The 25,017-nt window shown below is 35.9% G+C and overlaps 1 protein-coding gene and 1 long non-coding RNA gene across 3 annotated transcripts; one reads left to right on the forward strand and one right to left on the reverse strand.

Moving 5' to 3' along the window:
- Window positions 1-13,730: 13,730 nt before the first annotated feature.
- On the forward strand, window positions 13,731-15,817 carry LOC122290955. The gene is made up of 2 exons (XM_043098616.1): window positions 13,731-14,032; window positions 15,022-15,817. The coding sequence occupies exons 1-2, from the start codon at window positions 13,731-13,733 to the stop codon at window positions 15,815-15,817; spliced, it is 1,098 nt and encodes a 365-aa protein (XP_042954550.1).
- A 3,161-nt stretch (window positions 15,818-18,978) lies between these two features.
- Window positions 18,979-23,888, reverse strand: LOC122291654. Of its 2 annotated transcripts, none has more exons than XR_006236726.1 (3): window positions 23,550-23,888; window positions 23,314-23,371; window positions 18,979-19,507 (listed from the first exon to the last, which is right to left on the reverse strand). It is a non-coding gene; the product is annotated as an uncharacterized LOC122291654 (long non-coding RNA). The 2 variants fall into 2 exon arrangements; XR_006236725.1 differs by lacking the exon at window positions 18,979-19,507 and adding an exon at window positions 21,930-22,238.
- Between the last annotated feature and the right edge of the window lie 1,129 nt (window positions 23,889-25,017).

A 25,017-nucleotide genomic window follows, 5' to 3' on the forward strand; every position in this document is an offset into this window, starting at 1 on the left:
AAAGAAATATTACAAGTTCCAGTAACATCGTAAATCCAAAATACATAATTTAAAGATAGGAAAAATAATTTGCAAATAATAACTAAGAGCACAAGTCAATCCTCCGGTAGAACCGCCTCCTTCGGCTTAGCCTCCTCATTCTCTGTATCAAAATCTACGATATTAAAGATGATACCGCAGGTAAGTAATAACTCAAGCAACTCATAAGATAGAAATACATTAAAATCTCAATAATATGCATGAACAGGATGTCATATGCATGAGATCCAAAAATTATCTTTTCTAAAAAATAAACATTTTTCCAACACAAGCCAAAAATCTCATTTTTGGCTCAAACAGTTAAATTAAAACATTTATTCACCATTATCCCAAATAATAGCCCACAATATCCTTTAAAACATATCCTCTTCATTTTCTCATAAAATGGTTCACAAATATCCTTTCACCAAAATTCGCAATTTTTCCATAAAAATGGCACATTATCCATTATCAAAACCATTTTTCAATTTTAACCATATGGATCATGACCTCCTCTAGGGATCATTCGCACATCCTAGCTCCCTTTACCACACCATGGATAACGATCATGTGTGTGACTTCGAAACAAGCGATGTCCAGTTCCGCGCTCAGCGCGTATGTAGCCAAGCATCCTCTAACTCTTACCAGCAGAGGGGCCACGGAGTCGGCACAAGAGCGTTACCATCCCGTCCAATCCCGTTGTCGCCCAGCGACAACCCAGGAGATGTCATTCAGTATATCTCGCTCCCGAGTGACCATAGGAGCTCTACCGAAAGAATGCTCCATCTCAGTTTGGAGTCGTGATACACATGCACCAAAAAATCCATTAACACTTAAAAATTCAATTTTCAATGTCCAACACATGTACATGCATGCACCATGCAATGCAAATGACATGACACAAAATACCCAACAATCCCAATCATTCAAACATAAATAACTCCATCCTCAAATCCATCTGAACCCCAACTCATCGAACTCAGTACGGCACAACTAACCAATCACAAATTATTGTTAAAATAAAAATATATATAAATCTTAACGAAAATTGGAAAAATACTTATAGCGCTTTAAAATAATTTTTGGAAAATCAATGAGCTGCAAAAGGAGTCGACAAAGCAACATAACAGTGCAAAATACACTATAATCGTGCGTATCAAAATACCCAAATCTGAATGGAGGCTAATAAAGACTATGGAAGGCTAGGAAATGACTCATAGAGATCAGTGAAGTTGATCGTGGTGGCTAGTGGCCACGGGTGGCAATGCACGGAGGAAATTGGCCAACTTTGAGGAAAATAGGACGTGGGAGAGTGAGGGAGAGTGTGGTGGCTATAGGTCACGTTGGGCATGAGAATGGATAGGGGAGGTCACCGGTGGATGGGGAAGCCATTGGTGGTAGTGCGGTAGCCAGGTGATTGCGGACGGCGGTGGAAAGGGGAGAAAACCAAGGGGGGTCAAGGGCTTTGTGAGAGCAAACGACTAGGAGTTAGGGATTGAGATTGGTGGAGGATATTGGCCAGTGGAAGAGGAAGTTGTGGTGGTGGTGGTGGCACCGGACGGTGGCGCACGACGATGTAGTGAATGTAAGCCCACTCGGGCTATACACAGTCAGGAGAGAGAAAGAGGGGGCGTGGGGAGTGGTGGCTGGTATGGGTAAGCTAGTGGGTGTGAGGGGAAGGTGGTGGGCTGGGTGGTGAGGTACACAATGGTGGTGGGGAAGGCTAAACCGAACGTATAGAAAAAGGGGAGGGGGAGGCTCGTGCATGGGAAGAAATACAAGGGAGGAAGAAGGAAAAAGAAAAAAAAAAAAGAAAAAGGAAAAGGAAGTGAAAAGAAATGAGATCCAACATTTTTAACTCAGGATCTCAAAACTGATTTAACGAAAATAAATTTTAAAACAGCGAGTTAAATAAAATAATTTAAATGTAGTGACTTAGTAAAATAAAATAATAAAATCTAACAATAAACTGCTTTAAAATAAAAAGTACAATAAAATAAATAAAAGCCAAATAAAAACACTACAACTCAATATTAATAAAATAAAATAGTTAGAGCTCAACAATAAACTAATTCAAACTAGAGAATAATTTAAATGCGAAATAATTATTAATATTAAGAAAACATATTATTTAAATCTCACAGCTAAAAAAAAAAATCATAAAATAATACAACGAAAAATACGTCTAGTTTAAAATAAGAGAACCAATATGAGCCTGGTATGTGATCAGCTTCCCTGTTGGGTCCATAATTTTGTTGATAGCGTTGGTTTTCCTCCTTTGGTTTGCATACATATGATAGAATTTAGTATTTCTATCACCATGTAGCAACCAATGCTGCTTAGCACGCTGCTTCCATCTTAATTTTTCTTCTACTAGATGAGCCTCCACTTCATCTTGGATCTGTTGTACTGAACTAATGTGATCACCAATCCATTCTTCCTACAAGTTAACAATTCTATAAAAATTCCTCATGCTATGGTAGGTGTTTTTCTAGTACTATCAGCATTCCACTTTTGAATAACCTGCTTGCACTTGAGGAGCTTGCTTCTGATCCTTGAATCTGAAGGGCCAACTCTCACCACTTGGGTTCCAGGCTTCATATATCTTTTTTGTACATTCTCATCTCAAAGCCCATGAAACCTCATATCTAAACACACGTTTCCCCCCTCCCCCCCCCCCCCCCCCCCCCCCCCCCCCCCCCCCCCCCCCCCCCCCCCCCCCCCCCCATCCTTTGGTCGCTGCTAGTAAGAGATAAATGTAATGATGAATGGTCTGACTCACAGCAAGCAAAACTTGATAAATAATGTCAGTATAAAGTTGTTGTGATGCTGAAGCTACCATAGCTCGATCTAGTCTCTCCTTGGTGAAACTCCCACCTTGTCTGTTATTGGACCAAGTATATCTTTGTCCCTGGTAAGGCAAATCATTAAATTCACAATACCCCATAGCTTCTTGAAAAGCTTCCACCTGTCTATATGGTCTATCTGCTACACCCACCTTTTTGTGGCATGCAATTTCATTAAAATCATCCATTCATAACCATGGCATTAAAATGCCATCTCTAAGCATCTTAAGTAACTTCAAACTCCCTTCCCTCTTTATCATCTAAGGGTGGCCATAAAAACGAGTAAACATCCAAGAATTACTACTTGGGATTTCTTGAACAATAGCACTAATATGCCATTTGGGACACTTTTCCTTAATCAGTAGACTAAGGACTCTAACTGGCCGAGGGTTCCCAAGCCCTCGACAGTTACAACTTAAGATACTTATTGGTGTTGGCAGGGCTGGAAAACAATCTCTGCCAATGCAATATTTTGCTTCTGAATTACATCTTCCTTAGATTTGAGCTTCTTTGCCATAGATCCTTTTGCATTATGCAGCTCAAGGTCAGCTGCAAGGTGGACGTCAACTTGTACTTCTTTCCTTTTTTGGGATATAGATATAGGCTGACTTGGAACCATATCGTTGGCTTGTTTATTCCTGACCTTCCTTTTTCACTTAGTCTCTTTTTTACAGCTGGCATCTTTAATACCGTAGCAGAAATAATTTCTTGAGCTGCTCTAGTAACCCTCCTATCTGGATCCTTCTCTTCAGCATAATGGTTAACTGAAATAGTTTCCATATCAGTTACTGTCAAACCAATTTCCTTGCCCAAACTTGTGCAATCTTCTTCTAGAGATTATGCCACTATATTAGGAAAGGATTTCTTATCCATCGCTTGACATCTCTGATTCTCCACTTTACCTGAAAGGCAATAATCCTGTAAATCTTCTTCCCTTTGTATGCCCTATTGTGAATTAGCCATCTCACCCGCAACATTGGCATTCTTCCCATGAAAAGGATTATTTCCATAATTAACTTCATCTTCAACTTGTTGCTTGGAAAACTATGACTCTAGTATATCCCAACCACTCTGGTTTCTTGATTGATTTCTGATGACAACTTTTTCGATTAGGGTACGTAGCCATGTCTCATACTCGTAATCATCATCCCCATGCATGGACCTACTACTAGACCCTTTAGGGCAACCCACATCTACCGCATCCAATTCCATCATCATCGACATCTACCTCTTTCACCATACCAATCTTTCTGCCAATCTACCCACCCACTTCTTTAGTCATGCCACCAAAAGGTATGTTATGGAGTTAAATCCACATAGTTTCTTCATTGAAACGAATATCATTTGGAGTAGAAAAAACATCAAAAAAGTTGAGGCACAAAAGATTACAATGAAAGGTCCATGGCTTACCCTTATGGACCTTCTATAGGTCTTCTTGTTGTTGAAATTCAATGATGAACATACTATCACCCACCTCTTTGAAGTCCATCCCTTTGTCTTCCCTATAGTCTGCATAGTAGTCTTGAAGGCCTCTGTGTTGATCTTCTTTTCAACTACAATAAAGCCTATAAGACAAAGTTGTCAACCTCAGTCAAACACAGTTTGCCCCGTTTTTCAATCATCTCATCCGACATTCCTTCTGTCACTCACTTCTATGAAGATACTTCTTCACTTTTACTCCTCACTCTCCTCAGAATGAATTAGAAGATAAGTCCTGCCTAGTGCAGAGAAAACTCCTCAATAGAGACTAGGAGAAAAACCCAAACTTCTTAGCATCATGAAAAGATATGAATATGATGAGGTTATTCCAGTAAAGAAAACACAGAATATGCGTAGAAAGAAATGTCTGGCAAACTTCTTTAAATGCCCACTTCTTTAAATGCCCACTTTTTATATTGAAGGTTGTCACAATCCTTTTCCAATTTTTTTTGAGAAAATCTTTTGTTAAAAAAAAAAAAAAGTTGACATTGAAAAATTATGCTCTTGCATGCTTCTACTTCCAAAAATGAACACCTACGAATGTCCCAAAAAAGATAAAATACATTTTTCTTCTCCAAGTTGTTGAGATTTTTGCGTTTTGTTTTCCAAATGATCAAAATGACAAAATCAACATATTACCCTTAAATTACTATTAGTTATATGCACTATCTATTAAGATCTCAACATAAAGATTGTAAGACACCATATTTATTTGACGTAAAGCATTGTTCACTTTCATAAAACATCTCATCTTATCTAATCTTATTTAATAATTAGAACTTTTTTAATTTTTAATATAAAAATAATATATTTTAATAATAATTTATTCAACTTTTAACTTTAATATCGACTCTTCTCATCTTTGACACTATCCATTAAGATCTCATCATAAAGAATTAAATATTGTAAGACACTATCTTTATTTTACTTAAATCTCTTGACCAATTCTAGAGTCTAGAGTTCTGGGAGATACATATGCACAAGACAGCACAAATGACATAAAATTCACTTCATGTACAATCTCTCCAATTCAATCAATAACTTTAGAGGATCCAAACCCACCTTTATTTCATTAATCTTAACACCATAATTAGACAAGTGTTTTATAACCAAATTTTTTTTTAACACAGAATAGAATATGATGATATGAGAGTATATTATATATATATATATATATATATATATATATATATATATATATATATTCTTATATATGTATTTTTAAGCATAATATGACGCAACGCAATAGGATGAGAGTTACTTTTACATTTAAATAAAAGAACGCGTTTTAAGAAAAAGAATAAAAATAAAAATAAAAATAAAAAGAAGAAGAAAGAAAGAAAGAAAAAGAATTGCACCAAGTAGTGTTAACATCAATGAACGCGTATTCAACTATTACGTACAAGAAATTGTGGGGTGTCATTTGTTCAGTGAGACAATGAAAAGCAAATATACATTAATGAAAGGGAATATATGGTCTACAAATGTTGAGCGTTAGATTCCTTTTCCAATTTTAAGAAAAGGATAGATACAAAGATATTAATTTTTTTAAAATATTTAATGATGTTCTAAAGACCTGTATGGATAAAAATAAACGTAACATTAAGATACAGTTTGAGCTTCCTTTAAAAAATAAAAGAGGTCTATCATTAAAATAAATAATTTTTTTCTGTGTATCTGAGATTTATTCAATTTTTTTAAAATGAGTACTTGAGAGTTTTACATCCTAAGGGTACATTTAAATGTTAAATACTTTAGGAATAGTAGTAAATTAAAACTTTTCAATTTGTAGTGGATCAAATGGAAGGGAAATTGATTGAAAGCAAAAACATCGACCATTAATTTGGTTAATTATTTCCAGGTTGACGCATTGGCTTATAATGATAAGCACACAAGTACATGATGTAATTACCTTTAGAGTAGACCAAAGATGTGAAAAACATAAAAAGTTAAAAACAAAACTCATACTATATTTAGTTTGATGTAATCTATAGTAAGCCATTCGTTGACATTTCAATGTAAGATAATACATTTAAAGATACAATACTTTATTCTTCCCACTTTGGTAAAACCCAACAAAAACAAAAAACACTTTTCCAGATTTTTTTTTTTTTTTATACTACAATTAAAAACAGAGACAAAAAAGGGAGCCAGATCCGTAGGGAGAGATGGTGCTTTCTGTTTTTTTGAAAAGAATTGGAATGGGATTGAGGTCTTATTTTTCTGTTCGTCGTGATGCTTCAAATAATAATTTATGGAATGTCCTTTTTAAGAATTTTGTAATATACCACTTATTATAAAATTCAATATAATTTTTTTATTAAAAAGTATAATTATTAATAATGTATTAGATGTGTTAAAAAAAAAAACTTGTAATTTCTTCCATTTTTGAACACGCAAAATGTAACCTTGAATTAGTCTAACCAATGTACCAAAGCCATTTTCCTTTAAATTCAACGAACTATTTCTCCGGAGCTAGAGGAATCTAAAATTAGAATTAAAAGAAACAAACCAAAAAAAAAATCGTAATATTTGGTGGTTTGCCTTAATGAAGAAGAAAACCCAACGCAAGGAGCATCCTCATATTTGCAGAAACTGTTGGAGTGTTTTGAACTATGAACATCAATCGGAATCCATCTTCAATAATCTCACAATCAACGAATTATATTGATAGGGAAACAGCTGAACCTAAATTACTACAAACTAATTACAAATATGAGCCATCCCTGGACAGGATCTTCAAACTCCTTCGCAATATTCCCATCCATATCCTAAGCCCTTTCAACCCAAACCCCTTCTCCACTCTTTTATTTTTAATCACTTCCGAAGGGAGAGAACAAAAAAAAAAAAAATGAATATAAAAAATGAAGAAATTCTGTAACAACTATACATACAACGGTAAGATTTAAGATTAGCCAGCAATAGCCCCTAAATCAATCACAGCTTCTGAAGTTATTGTTCTTGCCTACATCAACCACCTGAGCGATCATGTTTCAGACAGAGCATCTGAATTATACCCAGTTGGAGTTGGAGCTGGGGTTGTGGAATCCGAGCTGAGAAAACCGCCTCCAGTCGCCTCGGAGTGCTTTTGTCGGATCCCACCCACCACCACGACACCAATTGCTCCTGCGATTGCTTTGACTATTCGACGCTTGACCCCGCCTCGCCTCGGAGGTAGTCTCTGATTCTTTGCGTTCTTCGCTTTCGGCTCTGCGATCATCATTTTCTTCAAGTCTGTATACATAGCGTCGAAGAGATATAGAGAGAGAGAGAGAGAGAGAGAGAGAGAGAGAAAGAGGTGAAGCAGAGTAGGGAGAACTCTGCCGTTAATTTTCAGTACTGAGGCGTGCGATACTCCCTCTCGCGCGTGAGCACTTATTTATATGTTTTCGGAAACTTGGGGCGCAAGATTGATTGCATAATCTTGTTTAGCAGTGAGATTATGGTTTTACAGTGTTTTCATGTTATTTGTTTTTAAGGCAATGCAAAGTTCTATTACAATTTTAAAAAAGAAATGAATTTATTTATTTTGACAATTATATTGTCTAAGAATGTGACAAATGTTTCTATTTTTAAAGGGTCTTAGTTGTTCATGTGAATTTTACCCAAAAAATAAGTTCATTGGGTCATAAACTCTGTTAAAGTAATCTAAGAGGGCTAATTAGTTCTAAGAAAAGTGTTATAACACAAGAAAATTTTGTAAATATAAATTTATAAATTAATATAAGTTTATATAATATGTTAGATATAATTTATAATAAAAATAATTTTATTATCTAACATACTATATCAAATCATATCAATTTATAAATTTATTTTATAAAATTTTTTTCGACTAAATTATTTATCAAATTCTAAATAAACAACACTAAAAACCTCTGTATTTAATGCCATAATTAATATTACTTTGTATAGCAATAAAAATAAGTCCTAACCTTAAAGGATAAGTACTGCTACGGTGCCAATACTCCACTCCGCCTGAAACCAAACTCGTAATGAACAGTAATGGTCCCCCAAGCTGACGCTATGAGACAATGATGTCAGGGACAAACATCATTATAAGTTATTAATTATTTCCGTACATTCTTTTAACTTCAAATGGTAAAATTATTCGTTAAAGACAGTGATCAATAGATAATGATTTGTTAGTATCGTTCCAATCCATCTTATTATCATAATTTTTTAAAAAATTTTATTTAAAATTAAATAAATAACTTAAAATTTTCAAATTTTAAAATAAAAATAATATTAAAAAATATTTTAATAATATTTTATTAAATTTTAATAATATTTTTATTCAACTTTTAAATTTAATATCAACTCATCTCATTTGTAAAAATAAATAAAACAACTTCTAATGGCACTTCATTTCACCTAGGGGTGTCAAATCGTGTTAACGGGTCGTGTTCGTATCGTGTCAAAACATGTATATTATAGTATATAGGTAAACCCTAACCTGACCCGTTAAACTTATCGTGTCAAAATCTCAAACCCTAACCCAATCCGTTAACATAACGTGTCATGTCGTGTCAACCCGTTTTGACCCATTAGTGAATATTACTAAATAGGTTGACACGAAACAATATGACCCATTTTAAATTGTTTATGTAAATGTGTTGAATATGTTTGAAATTAACCTGTTTGACTTGATTAAATTTAATATAATTTTCTATAAATGTTAAAATTATAATATTTATAAAAATTATAAAACTAACTACAAGTCTAAAATTATAATCTAAACAATAAAAATATCGAAATTAAAATTGTAACAATTTTACTTTTGGGTAAAAGGGTATAATTGTAACTTTAACTTTCTTAACGTGTCATAATGGGTTATAACGAGTCAAAACGGGTTGACCTGTTATCAACCCGCTAAGCAATCGTGTCTTAACGGGTCAACCCGTTTTGACCCGAACCCTTTAAGACCAAACCCTAACCCGCTATTATCGTGTCGTGTTCGTATTGGGTTAACAGGTCGTGTAACATATTGCCACCCCTAATTTCACCCTACGAATTAAGTTAGAAGAAGAGATCTTGAATTCACATTTTACTTTAAAAATACTTACCTATATATAGATTCTTTTATTAAAAGATAATGTTAAATATAATATTTTGATGTGTAAGTCTTATATACGCATTTTGAAAATTCATAGAATCCACTGTTGTAATGAAGATTTTTCATATAGATATATATATTTACTTAATTTTTTTTTAAAAAAGAATACATAAAAATTATACAGTTGCACAAGTTGTACTAATTATTTTCTTAAAAAAGTATATAAAACACGGCCTGTTTTATAATCTCTATATAACTCTTCAATAAAATATTATTAAAACAATATATTTTTTAAATACTTCATAAATATTGTATTTTGCAGCATAAAATAAATAACAAGTACCATACATGCACTGATGCAAAGCTCAATAACAATTATTTTTCCACCAAGGAATTAAGAGTTAACGTCATTCAATGACCCATTGGATTAAGATTTCAGACAAGTTACGTGGACTAGTACTCTATTTAATTGTAAGTTTGCTGGAAAACCATGTCGCCGTGTCACCTATCAAGCTGAGGTCACGGTTCGTCGAGTGAGAATTAAATAATAAAAAGAATATTTTATAATATTATATATATAAATTGATAAGTTTAAGTGATACAGTATGTTAAATGTAAATATGTTTTATGGTCAAGGAAAGAGTGTCATGCGCTTAATGAGTAAACTCTAATGCATAGCTAACAAGGAAGAGATAATAAAGAATCACCCGAGATAAGATGAATAAATAATAAACTTAATAAAAGAAACTGTATAGAAAACATAATTATCTGTACTCAAGCACCAGTCGAGTCTTCTCTCTTCTTTTCTCTCTGGAAAAGAAGAGGTGAATGTGTGCTGAGAGAGTGGAATGCACGAGGAGTCAGAAGGTGGTTATAACGGTAATGAGAGAGAAAGTCTTGGAGAAAAGGCAGAAAATTGTCCAAACAGGTGGCATCAGCGGTGGTAGGCAACCATGTATGTGAATGGTGTACGGAGCTGAGGTAGGGGAGAATGAAGGAACTAGAGGAAAAGTGGAGGAAGCTTCATTTAACGGAAGAGGAAGCAGCCGATATCATCTTTGAGGAGGATGAAGACGAGGAATTGAAATACAAAGAAGGGAGAAGTATAGTGGGGAAGGTCTGCACGCAGAGGGTAATTAGCAAGAGAGTGCTGAGCTCAACTTTAGCCAAAGTATGGAGAATCAGTAAACCAGCTCAGTTTCTAGAGGTAAGTCCAAATATCTTCGTGATTACATTTGGTACTGAGGCTGATAAGGATAGAGTATGGGAGGGGAGACCCTGGCTGTTTGATAACAGCTTGATTGCCATGAAGGCTTTCGATGGCTTTACTCCACCCTAAAAAATGGTGTTTAACTCGGAGAGCTTCTGGGTAAGAATGCATAATCTACCCTTAGCTTATATGACTAAATGCCGAGGAGAACAATTAGGAGGGACAGTGGGTCAAGTGGAAAGGGTAGACACGTTGGAAGATGGAAGTGGGTGGGGGCATTTCCTGAGAGTGCAAATAAGGTTAGACATAGTACAACCTATCCCAAGGGGAAGAACAATCAAAGTTAAGGGGGAGAGCATTTGGATGCCTTTTAGCTATGAAAAACTGCCTAAGATTTGCTTTGATTGTGGTTGTATGATGCATGGTGAGGAAGGGTGCGAAATGAAGGGAGAGAGTGGGCAAGGGGATGAGCAGTTTGGGGTCTGGCTAAGAGCCAGTCAAGGGATGAAATGGAAAGGATATAGCAGATATTTCAGGGAGGAGAAGGAAGAAGGAGCCGAAAGTAAGAACAAAAAAGTATGGGGTCAGGTTGAGAGAACAGAAGACACACCCAAGGGGGATAGGATGAACCCTGATGGAAAGCATACAGAAGATAGAAATATTCAAGGTATGAGGGAAGTAGATCTTAAAGGGGAGGATGGGGGGAGGGTAGTCAGAGTGTAGGAAAGGGGAAGTAGGGAAGTGGTATGGGAAAATAATTCAGGGAAGGGGATAGAAGAGGATGTAAGGGAGTTTTTGTTGGAGGTTCTAGAGGTGGGAAGGGGAGGAAGAGTGGAAGAGACTGAGCAAGCAGTAAACAAGGAGGGCGATTCAGGTTTCAAAGGAAATCTCAATTCCAAGAAAGGAACCTGAAAAAGAAGGACTAGAGCAAAGGGGTGTAACGAGGTGGAGGAGGGCTGGCTTGGAAGTGGAATTAAAAGATGCATGGTAGCAAAAGAGGGGGAAGAGCTAACTGATAAAGGAAAAAGGGCTAGAAGGGGGGAGATGGTGATGGGGTCAGATTTTTCAAACTTAGTGGCGGAGGCTGAAAATCAGCCCCACCATTCATTATGAAAATCATAAGCTGGAACTGCCGAGAGTTGGGGAACCCTCAGACAGTTCAAGATCTCTACAGCATAGCAGAGACATATAAACCCAATGTGTTCTTTATAATGGAAACAAAGAAGGGAGGGGACAGATTTGAATGGCTGAGAAGGAGGTTGAAGTGCTGTGGTTGCTTTACAGTGAATTCAATAGGAAGAGGGGGTGGACTAGTATTACTATGGGATGAGAAAGTGCATATTAACATAATGAATTTTTCACAAAGACATATTAGTGCGTGGGTCAGAGATGAAGACACACACGAGAAGTGGCTGTTCACTGGCTTTTATGGGCAGCCAGAGGTTGGGAGAAGGCAGGAAGCTTCAGATCTTTTAGCTTCTTTGAAACCAGAGGGGTCAAAAGGGTGGTGTCTAGTGGGGGATTTTAACGAAATCCTCACTACTGATGAGAAGGAAGGTGGAAGACCAAGGCCTGAGAAACAAATGGAGGCTTTCAGAGATGTTTTATCAAGATCTGATCTGCATGATCTGGGATGGAAAGGGGAGAAGTTCACATGGAGCAACATGCATGGAGATGAAACATTTACTAAAGAAAGATTAGATGGAGCAGTTGCAAACTCAAAGTGGCTGGATGTCTTCAATGAAGTATGGGTAGATATCTTGCCTGCAAGAACTTCATACCACAAGCCTATTCTGGTTCATGTGGTGAAAGGAAGGAGGAGGAGTTGGGTGGGAAAGAAAGGTTTCAAATATGAAGTAAGTTGGGCAATAGAGGAGGATTGTGAGGAGATAATAAGAGAGGGCTGGAAGAAGGTTGGAAGGGGCAGTAACCCTCTGGAATCAGTGAGTGAATTGTTAAAAAACAGTCAAAGGGCTTTACTGAGTTGGGTTAGTAAAAAAAGGAGAGGGGGAGAGAAGGAAATAGAGGAAAAAATAGCAAGACTGAAGCAACTTCAGGCAGCTGAAAGTCACCAGAACATTATTGAGATAAGAAAGGTCAAAGAGGAGGTGAGTAAGCTGTTGGAACAGGAGGATATAAGGTGGAGACAGAGGGCTAAGCTTAATTGGTACAAGCATGGGGATAAGAATACAAAATATTTCCACGCTTGTGCAAATCAAAGAAGGAAGAGGAATTTTATTAAGCAGGTCACCAATGAAAATAATAGGGTGGTTAGTGGCAGTAGAGAGGTTGAATACACATTCAGTCGTTATTTTGAAAAGCTGTTCAGCACTACCCTTCCCACATGTGCTGAGGTAGAAGAATGTTTAAGAAGTATGGAGCCAAGAGTGTCCAAGGAGATGAATGGTAAGTTAGCCAAGGAATTTACTAGAGCAGAAGTAGAAGTGGCTATGAAACAAATGTCCCCCCTGAAAGCTCCAGGACCAGATGGTTTTGGTGCATGTTTTTACCAAAACCACTGGAGTTTAGTGGCTGATGAGGTATGTGAGGCTGCTTTGGCAATACTAAATGGTAATGCTTGGTCTCATTCTCTCAATTACACTTATATAGTACTGATCCCTAAGGTAAAAGAGCCTAAGTTGGTGAGTGAGTATAGGCCGATTAGTTTGTGCAATGTTCTGTATAAACTAATTTCTAAAACCATCATCAACAGATTCAAGAAAGTGTTGTTTGTGATCATTGAACCAACTCAGTGTGCTTTTCTACCTAGAAGGCTCATCTCGGATAATGTCATGGTGGCATATGAGTTGATTCACTCTATGAAAACCAGAAAAAGGGGCAAAGTGGGGAATATGGCAGTCAAATTAGACATGTCTAAAGCTTATGATCGCATAGAATGGGTGTTCCTGGAAGCTGTCATGAAAAAGCTTGGGTTTTGTGAGAGATGGACCAGCCTGATAATGAAGTGTGTTTCTCAGTGACCTATTCAGTTCTTATTAATGGGCAGCCTGGTGGGAAATTTAGCCCTTCAAGGGGTTTAAGATAGGGTGATCTCTTATCACCCTATCTTTTCATCTTGTGTGCTGAAGGACTCAGCTGCCTTCTGAATAATGCAGAGAGGATGGGGGTCATTAGAGGGGTTAAAGTGACACGGGGCGGCACTTCTATAAATCATCTGTTATTTGCAGATGACTGTATACTGTTTGGTATAGCAACTATGGAGGAATGGAATAGTTTGCAAGGAATCCTAAAAGTGTATGAGAAGGCCTCGGGGCAGTTTCTAAACAAAGAAAAAACTTCAGTTTTCTTTAGCATTAACACACCTGGGGTTGTAAAGAGCAGTATACTTGCAGCAGGAAATTCAGTTGCTTGTGGGAGTTATGAGAGATATCTTGGGTTACCAGCAGTAGTGGGAAGATCAAAGTTTAACACCTTTAAAGTGTTGAAGACAAAATATGGCAAAAAATAGCCAATTGGAAGAACAACTTCCTGTCACAAGCAGGAAAAGAAGTGATGACTAAAGCTGTTTTACAGGCAATCCCTACATATACTATGAGTGTGTTCAAGCTGCCCATAAAACTGTGCAATGAGATTAACAATATGTTCTCCAAGTTCTGGTGGGGAAAACATCAAAAGGAAGGGGGATTCATTGGAGGAAATGGGAAAAAATGGCTAGCCAGAAAGGGAAGGGGGGTATGGGATTCAGGGACTTGGGGTGTTTTAATCTAGCACTACTTGCTAAACAAGGGTGGAGGCTCATTCAAGCCCCCAACTCTTTGGTCTCAGTGGTGTTTAGAGAAAAATACTACAAGCACTCTAATTTTCTAGAGGTGAGGGTTGGCTCTAAACCTTCTCTTATTTGGAAAAGTATTTGTGGGGCAAGGGAGTTGATCAAGGAAGGGATGAGATGGAGGGTGGGGGATGGAAAAAATATAAACATATGGGGGCACAAATGGCTGAAATCACCTACCTCATATTCAGTTCAGTCCCCAAGAGTAGCTCTTAATGCTGACTCTAAGGTGGAAGTTTTATTGACAGAAAACAAGGAAGAATGGAATGAGAATTTAGTTAAGACCATGTTCATGGAGGAAGAAGCATTGCAAATACTTAGTATACCCCTAAGTAGAAGCAAGAAAGAAGACAAGCTAATTTGGGGTTTAACAAAAAAAAGAGTTTTTACAGTAAGGAGTGCTTACTTTCTGCAGTTAGATAGAAGGAAGAGAGAGAGAGGGGGGGGGGGAATCATCAGAGGAGAGGGAGACCGATGCTAGGTGGAAGGGAATTTAGGAGCTTGAGGTGCCTAATGTGGTCAAGGTATTTCTATGGAAGGCAGCAAATAACTTGTTACCTACTAGACTGAACCTGCACAAGAAAAAGGTAGCAAATGATCCTTTTTGCCTCATATGTCTTAGAGATGAAGAATCAGTAACACATGTGCTTTGGGAGTGTCAAGCAGCCAATGATGTCTGGGCTCTTAGTTTGAATGGGGTTCATAAGTGGAAAAGGGGAGGAATGGAGTTTCTGCAGTTATGGGAAAAGCTATTAGAAGGTCTAGACAAAAACAGGCTAGAGGAAGTGGCTGTGCAGATCAGAAGAGTTTGGCTTAGAAGGAACACTTTTGTGTTTGAAAACAAGCTCACATGCCCGAGAAGATTAGTCTCAGCTGCAACTGAGGCCTTAGAGGAATTCAAAAGAGCCAATAGAAGACAAGGGGCAGTAAACCAGCAGGATCACAGACCAAGTAGTAGAGCAGGGTGGGTCAAGCCCTCAGCAGAGTTTGTCAAGGTGAACTGGGACGCCTCCACAGATCTTAAGAGGAGGAGAATGGGCATGGGGGTGATCATGAGAGATGAGAATGCAGATCCTTTGCTAGCAGTTTGTGATAGCAGAAGCAATATTCTAACAGCAGAGGTAGCAGAATGCTATGCACTATGGAAGCCACTGCAGGTATGTAGCGAACTTAATGTGCAGAAAGTTATATTCGAGGGTGATGCAAAGGCAATTATAGAAGCTGTGAAGAACAATGAAGAGGATTGGTCTGATATAGATCCTTTAATTGAGGATATTAGAAATGTTTTATCAAATAGAAAGGATTGGTTTATACAGTTTGACTATAGAGAAAGAAATATTGTTGCACATAATTTGGCCAAAGCTGCCTTGAATTTGGTGAGGAAAGAGTTTGGTTGGAAGAGGTTCCAGATTGTATAGTTGATAGTATGGAACAAAACAGAATTTGTAAGAATTGATCTATATGAATGAAAGTTGAGGTTCTTTTCAAAAAATAAAATAAAATAAAATAAACTGTATATTGTCAAGGATGGAACACTTGAGTTTAAGTATTAAGAAGTATTGAGGTATGTTATGAATAATAGTGAAAAAATATGTAAAAAGTAATAATAGAATATTAAATAGTAGTAAAAAATAAGTAAAAAGTAATAATAAAATAATAAATAATAATTGAATATGTTAAAAAGTGTTGAGATACTCTCAACATCTAAATACACTACGATATTAAATCTTTCTTAAGCTAATATTCCCGAAATTATATCCGAATGGTATAAAATAATAGAGAAATACTTTTTGCAGTCGGGAGACGTAATCAGCGTGCAGTCAGCTGTAAAAAAAAAATTAATACGGGACCTACATGAAAAAAAAATTATTTTTATAACTTTTTATAATTCATGTAGGTCCTATTGAATATAAAAAAAAAAATTTATAATTTTTTTTTATTCATTCCGTATAGCCGACTGCATGTGGCGACTATATGTAGCAAAGTTGAAAATAATATTATACCATACTGATCTTCTCAGTCTTTATAAATGGGTTGCCATGTACGTTTTGGGTGTTGACTCTCTCTTATTTCTATTATCAAGAGAAGTGATGATCTCTCTAACTCTATTGCCATATAGAAATTTTATTTACAATTCCTAAATAAGAATTGTATATGTAGATTTTTTATTAAATGAGAATAAATATTATTTTATAAGGGATATTTTTATAATATTAAAAAATTTCAAAAATAAAATTACCTAGGCCTACATTACAGTCTCTATTTGAGAACTGTAGGTAATATTGCTCGTTGTCATATGTATCTCCACTGGATTTTCCGATACTATTGTAGACTATGTAGAAGGCATTATCAAAATTTGGAGTAACTAGATATATTTTATAATAAAATTAATTTTACAATTTGATATATCTCATCAAGTTGGGCTAATTTATAAATTTTAGTTAAAAAATTTTTAATTTTAAAAACAAGTTCAACTTCCAAAACATTATGTTAGTTGAGCTTTTTATTTTCTTTTCAGTTTGATCATTCTTTAGTTGACTCATTGATCCGTGATCGCAACACATATTAAGATTAAATAAAGGAAATATGGTATAAGATATTCACAGATATATTATAAAAAATTAAAAAAGAGTTTAGATGCTTGTTTGGTTTAAAACATCATATATTATATCTATTTTACAGCTTTGACGAAACGTATAAGTCTATGTGTAAACCAAATATTATGTTTAATCTTTTGAAAAAAGTATGATCGATGATGAAGGACGCACCGAACATGTTAACGTACACCGCTAGCATTTCTGTTCGGGGGCTTTGTTATATACAGTCGTCAGATGTAGTCGGCGTGCAGTCGGCTATACGGAATAAATAAAAAAAAATTATAAAATTTTTTTTTTTATATTCAAGGGGACCTACATGAATTATAAAAAGTTATAAAAATAATTTTTTTTTTATGTAGATTCTGTATTAATTTTTTTTTTACAGCTAACTGCACGCCGACTATATCTGCCGATTGCAAAAAGTATTTCTCTTCTGTTCGTAGAAAAAAAGAATTCACATTCTCCTAGGTGTCTGTTGTTGTCCGTTAATATGGTTAGCCCCGCGCCCAATGGGGGAAATTCGGCGGCGCCACTCCAAAACAGCGAGAATCAGAGTGCAGCCTTTGCCATTCACCGATTCACGTCTGAAAAAACAATAAAAAATAAGAAAAATCTAGTTATAAGAGTCAATTCATTTTCCCGTTGATGCATTTATTTTTATTTAAAAAAAAATTATTTATTAATTAAGAAAGTAAATATTAGTGTATTAATTTTTTATAATATTTTTTAAAAATATTTAAACATGTTTAAAAAATATTTGAAATAAAAAGCAAATAAAAAAAATTACAATTTATACTAGAGGGCACAACAAGTGGGAAAATTGAGCGGTATAGTAGCACTACCTTCCACTTTTTTTTTTTTTTTCACTTAGTGGTTAAAGAAGTATTTTTTTAATGATGATGTGAATTTAAAAAAATTAAAAATATAAAAAATTGATTAAAAAAAAAAACTTTTTTGTTCTTCTAGGGACCATCTCGTGCTACATCCACGTAGCACTGCTCATATATATATATATATATATATATATATGTATGTATGTAAAGAGTTATGTATATGTATGAAATCTTCAAGTATTTCATACAAAAGCATCATTTGTAAATATTATCCATGTAATAATAATAATAATACTAATAATCTCAAAATAAATATGAAAAAGAATATACAGATTAAAATGCATATCTATAAACAGTCAAAAGAATATATTGAACATGATAAATTAGCATAACAGTGAGAGATCAGATAACTGATCTTTATCTAATTATACTTTTAAGTTCTTCTTATTAGATAAATACAACATTAATATTCAAGCTAATCTGCAGTATTTAATTATGCTTGTGTGAGAATTTTGAGAAAGGCTTCAAATAGTAGTGTAGCTTTGGAATCTATGGGCCAATCTAATCGGGCCTCTTGTTTTTAGAATATTCATCTATACCCATGAAGCTAGCTCCTCTAATGGATTGGGCATGGAGTGATTTCTCCAAGACCCTCTTCCTCTTGTTGATGTTATACATCCTTTTCGGCTTTCGCGTTCTCTTAGGATGGAAGCAAATGGCCATGGATCCTATGGCATTGGGAGTTTTTATTTGAGTAGCTGAGCCCTATAAAATCACGTAAAATGTGCGGCATCTTAAAAATCATTTAAAAAATTCTCAAAGATTTTCAATGAGAATCTTAAATTCAAATCAAATGTCTTAGCTAGGTCTATTGGCCTTGATTTTACAGGAACGAAGAGATCACACACAATCACGTTTAAGAGATAATATATATTTCTTAATGGTCCCCCTCTATGTATATTAATTATGTATGTAGATGTGCATGGGATATGAAATGAAGCCGCCCCAGCTAGCTTGAAGGAAAATACAAATGAAAATAACCTTACCCATTGTTGAGGAAAATATCGACCACACATTTTAGCGTGTTGATTATCTTATTAATAGACAAAGTGTTCAATACAAATATAGTAGTAGTAGGACTCGTAACAAATTCTAAGATAGTGATTGATAATAGAACAAAATCTAATGAAAGTAATCCTCTAAATAACAAATTAGTCTGATGGAAGTGATCTTCTAATCTCACTCGGCTTCTTTGGCATCCTTATCCTTAACACGCCCCCAACAAGTCAAATGAAGTGGAAACTACATTGAGCTTGGAACGAAGTGTTGCAAACTTGGATGAAGACATAGACTTGATAAAGATATCTGCTAGTTGATCTTTGGATGATAAAAACTTAACTTCAGTAAGCTTCTTGGCCACCATATCTCTAACAAAATAAAAGTCAATTTCTACATGCTTTGTACGAATATAGAATACAGGATTTGCTGATAAATATGTTGCTCCTACATTGTCACACCATAAGATGGGAGGTGTTGAGGCTCTAAAGCCAAGTTCTTGTAGTAATGATTGAAGCCATCGGAGTTCATCTGCTATATTGGCAAGAGCTTTATACTTTGCTTCAATGCTTGACCGAGCAACTATAGCTTACTTTTTGCAACTCCATGAGATAAGATTCGGCTGTAAGAACACAAAAAAATCCCTTGTTGAGTGTCTGTTATCACGAGAACCTACCCAGTCATAATCGAAAAATGCTTGTGAGCAGTGTTCGTTGAATTGCAAATGGGATAATTAGGGCTTGTGCATAAACTGAGATAATTTGTTAACTGTGAAAGCTATGCTTGGCCGAGTGACTGATAAGTATTGTAAGATTCCAACTGTGCTAGTGGGGTCACTGAAATCCTCACTATCAAAGGCATTGAGATTGGTGGAAGTAGCCATTGGAGTGCTAATGGGTTTGGCCTCATGTATTTTGGTCATTTTGAGTATATCCAAAATATAACAGTTTCAAGATAATATGAGCTGCCTGTGAGAAGTAGGTTCCTCAATACCCAAGAAAAAATTCAGATTGCCTAAGTCTTTGATTGCAAAGTCACAATGCAGAGTATTTGACAAGTCATCAATGGCATGCTTGTGTGAATGAGTGATCAAAATGTCATCCACATAAATAAGTATATACATTGCGTACCTGGATGAGGTATGAATGAATAAACAAGCATCTGACCATGAACCATGGAAACCTATGTCCAGTAGATGACTGCTTAGGCATAAAACCCAGGCCCTTGGAGCTTGTTTTAGCGCATATAGTACTTTTTGTAATTTGCAGACGTGGTTTGGAAATTGTGAGTGTACATACCCTTGAAGTTGGGTCATGAAGACCTCCCCTGACAGTGTACCATGTAAAAAAGCATTGTACACATCAATTTGCTGAATCTCTCTGCTTGAAGAGATAGCAATGGACAAGACTATTCTTACCATTATGGATTTGATCACTAGACTGTAGGTGTTTGAGAAATCAACACCAGATTGCTGAAGAAAGCCCTTGGCCACCAAAAGTGCCTTAAAATGTTCAACCTTTCCATTCGCTTTCCTTTTGATCTGATAGACCCATTTTGAACCAATGATATTTTGAACAATAGTGTAAGGATCTAGACTACAGGTGCTATTTTTTAGTTAGGCACCAAACTTTTGATTCATGGAATTTCTCCATTATGGATGCTTAGCCGCAGTGGTATAGCAGGTTGGTTTCAACCATGGTGGGTTTGGTTTCAACAAGAAGGGCTTTGGGAACATGATATTTAACGATGCCATCGGTGTGGGTTTTGGGTTTGGAGATGTGGTTTTTAGAACAGGTGACCATGCGGTGTTGAGATGTCAAAGTAATGGATGGTGGTTGAGTACAGGAGGTGTTTGGTGGATTCAGGATTAAGGAAGTAGTTGATGGAGATGAGAGGGTGGATTCGGGTGAGGTAGGTGGGGAGGAAGAAGACAAGTGGGTTTGGTGGGCTTGGGAGTTATTTCTTGCAACTTGTGATTGGGCCAACACCGGTACTGTTTCTACACGAGATGAGTAAGTTTTAGGCCTTAGTATGAGAGTGACAAAGGGTTGTGGAGATTGACATTAGACCGACTGGAGCTTTTGATGTGTTGAAGTAGATGAGGCTAACCAAAGCTAACATGGGAATATGGACTCCTAAAAAATGACATCTCTTGAAATAATGATTTTTCAGGTATGAGGGTTGAGACATTTAATGCCTTTATGATGTTGGCTATATCCAAGAAAGACACAACAAACGGACCAAGGTTGTAATTTGTGGCAATTATAGTGTCGTAGGTTGGGCCAATAGACACAGCCGAAGAAATGAAGAAATATAATTGTCACGTGTGAGCTTGCTTGGGGTGAAGTTTGAGAGGGAAGTAACAGGTGCCACTACAAAAATTAAGGTCTTTTGCGGCCATGTAATTTCACCACAAAAAGTCTACTTCTCGCCACAAAAAAAGGCACCCGACGGATGTTGGTTCGTAGTAAATTGGTCGGGAGTAATACATCTGGATTGATCAATTTCGGTGACCTTTGTATTGGTCGGTTGTAATATCTTTTGCCGCGAAGCCATTTCGTCGCAAATGATGGTTTTCACATGAGCTACAGACTCTGTTGCCGTGAGGCTGGTTCTCAAGAAATTATTATTTGCGGGGAGAAAGTCTCGCTGCAAATAATGTTCAGCATTTTAAAAAAAAAAAAAATACACAGAATCCTAAATTGCAATAAATGATGTTCGGCTATGCAAAAAAAATAAAAGCATAAACCCAATTAGTAAAAATCCAAGCCAACAAATCTGAGATCAATAAAAACCGTATATTTCAAGGAAAATCAATAAAAATCCAAGCAAAAGAGAAATTAACCAAAAAAACGTGCAGGAAATAAATATCCTCTAGAAGGTAAAGATCATATAAAAGTTAAAGATGCAAAAAAAAAAAAAAAGGCTCTAGCCCTTAAATATAGAAGCCAACATAAAAGTAGAAAGAGCATTGATTGGTGAGTAACCTTAACTTAAAAAAAAAAAAAAAAAAAAAAAAAAAAAAAAAAAAAAAAAAAGCAAGATTGAAGGATAGGAGACAAAACAGGCTTAATTTACATGGCATACATAATTCTAATGTCACATAGGTAATATAACAGAGGCTTAATCAATAATGATATGTGAAGCATAGGAGACAAAACATCTACCTCACTAATGTTCATCAAAAGTTACAGGAGGAAAAACATCAAATTCCAATCTACTTGGGTGTGTATAAAGTGTACACCTCACTTAAGCTTCTTCACCATCAAGAAGGACAAGTGAAGAAAGTTTATACTAACATCACTGATGGCATCTTCAAAATGTTGAGCTTCTACTACCACCAAGATATATATCTATCATTCAGGTCACCAAGAACCAAAATCAGAGAGGATCACAAGGCAAACATATATAGAGAGGATCAAGATCGATTTCAGAACCAAAATCAGAGCATCCAACCTTGCACAATCACAAGGCAAACATATACTCTGTAAATTAATACAAGGCAAACAAGCTTTTCTTGTAAAAGCATAATAACAAATACAAATATTAGCACTATATACTCCCAAAACTCTCTATCAGCCCAATCTAATCTAATTGTTTTGGATATAAATAAAATAAATAAATTTCTTATTTTCCCCAATCAGGTAGTTGAAACCAAGATAGATATTTCTAATGAAGAATCTGAAAGCTTTACACAACATTACTTAGAAACACATACAGACTCCTCCGTGTCACAAACTGAACAAATTAAGAACCTAAAACAACAACACAAACTCCTACTAGATTCACATAAATGTTTATAAATCAAAGTGGTTGCTCAACATGCTCTAGTAAATCAAATACATAACAACTAACCAACACCCAGATGAAGAGAATCACAAGAGCAAAATGCATGGCGTGGAACAAGTTTGCAAAACCAAGAAGCAAAATGAATCTTGCATCTCCTTTTGTAATACTTGCATCAAACCCCAAAAAACCATCACAAAAATTGTCAGCCAACAAATAGGAAAGTAGAATCTTGCATCTCAATACATTTTACATTTCTATCAATCGTCACCCTTTAATTGACTGATTCTAATGCTTGACATTTCAGGGACTAACGAAACCCAGTAGTTTAGAAACCAAATAAATTAACAACACAAATAAAACAAACAGAGAAGTCTAAAGAAAAAATGAAAATGCCCTTCGTATAGATTCACAATGAAGTCAAAACATAATATTGACCATGAAGGAACAAAACTTGCAAATCTCGAATACATTTACGCTCAATCATTTTCAACACGACTAACATGGAAAAAAGGAATGCAAAACAGAAAAATTAACACAGAAACTGCAATAGACAGAATAGGAAAAATGAAGAACAAAGAAAAATATAGAAAATGAAATATAAATAAATAAATAAAATAACTTGTTCTGGAAAACAAATACCTAGTTCTCTTCCGTCACCGCTTCCATACGTTGATCAAATCTTCTCTTTCTGCAGATCCTGATCCCAAAATAATATAAAGAAAAAGTTAGAACCAACTCCATTGAGAGAGAGAAAATTAGGGCGAAATACAGAGCGGGAGAAACGGACGAAGAGAGATAAAGGAGAGGGAGAGAGATAGAGGCGCGCACACAGAGACGAAGATAGAGAAAGAAACAGATGGAGGATTGAGACTCACCTCCTCGGCGAGATGGCGACGGCACGGCTTGGGAAGGGCAGCAGCAAACTCATAGAGAATATAGAGGGAGTCTCGAGCTGGGGGAAAAGAGAAAAGGGGGAGAAGGAAAAGAAACGGGGCGAAATAAAGAGAATTTTATGATGACATTTTGCAGCGGTCATTACTCGCCGCAAATATAGTGAATGCAGCCGTCAAAGACCAATAAGGTGGTTTGTTTCTACGACTCTATTTGCGGCGACACATCATCGCCGCAAATAGTCTTTTTAGCGGGGCTTCCCTGGCTCTCCAGAAGAAAAACACGGCACAGTAAATTTAATATTTCTGCCGTCCAATTGCTGCTCACCGCAAGTAATTTTGGCTGGTAAAACGGCTTTTTCTTGTAGTGTGCATGTAAGGTGTTTGATGTAAAGAGTCGTGGGTGAATAAAGAGTGAAGAGATGTTGGTCTCTGAGATGGGTGTATTGGGATCAGTCATGAAGAAGGTGATGTTAGAACCTGGCTCTTGATATCATGTTAAGGAAAATATCAACCACACATTTTAGTGTGTTGATTATCTGATTAATAGAGAAAGTGTACAATACAAATATAGTAGCAATATGACTCATAATAAATTCTAAGATAGTGATTAATAATAGAACAAATTCTAATGAAAGTAATCCTCTAAATGACAAAGTCTGATGGAAGTGATCTTCTAATCTCGTTCAGCTTCATCAGCATCCTTATCCTTAACACCCATTAATGGCTTAAATCCATATAATTTAATAAAGTTAACACTTCAAGTACGTACGGGCTAAACCCACAAAATTACTTGTTGCATGTGATTTATTTCCAAAAAGAAAGCTTACCCTCACTTTAATTGGTGCTAGTGTTTAACTTTCGAATCGTACATGACCATATATTTCGATGAAGAACATTAATTAAACAAATAATGGTTGGATTGTCATATACAATCATGTATTTAATTTTATCAATATTTCTGTAAATTAAAGAAGCTAGCTAGGAAGAAAAGAACAGCTAGCTAGTCATATATATATATTATTATTAGAGTTACGAAAATCTCTCACATATACCAGCTTCCTGTATAAGCAACATTTCATGTATAGCCGTATATTTTCTTGATTGATATTACTGTTTACACTTTCCTTCTTAACCAACCATTCATGAGATTTTGTTCCTTATTTTGTATTATAAATTTACTTGTAAACAATGAAGAAGATACGGAGTTTTATATCCAAATACTATCTCTGGTTTCTTAACATGGTATCAGAGCATTGATTCGATCCCCTCCTTCATTTTATTCTCTGCCCCTCACCATGTCTGCAAACTCTTCCAATCATCCCAAACATTCTCCATACCTTCTCCACTCATCAGACCATCCAATTACCCTTTTCGTCTCCACACCACTCACTGGAGACAACCATCTCACATGGAAGTGAGCCATGAAAATGGCTCTCAAAGCCAAGCACAA

This window comes from Carya illinoinensis, chromosome 13 (assembly GCF_018687715.1).
Source record: "Carya illinoinensis cultivar Pawnee chromosome 13, C.illinoinensisPawnee_v1, whole genome shotgun sequence".
NCBI classification, from domain to species: Eukaryota; Viridiplantae; Streptophyta; class Magnoliopsida; order Fagales; family Juglandaceae; genus Carya; species Carya illinoinensis.

Excerpts from the sequence above, each read along its gene's own strand:
- LOC122290955 (XM_043098616.1), top strand. The coding sequence starts at position 13,731 with ATGGGGGTCATTAGAGGGGTTAAAGTGACACGGGGCGGCACTTCTATA. Across the intron at positions 14,033-15,021 it reads GCAGTAGTGGGAAGATCAAA|AGATGAAGAATCAGTAACAC; the intron begins GTTTAACACCTT and ends CATATGTCTTAG.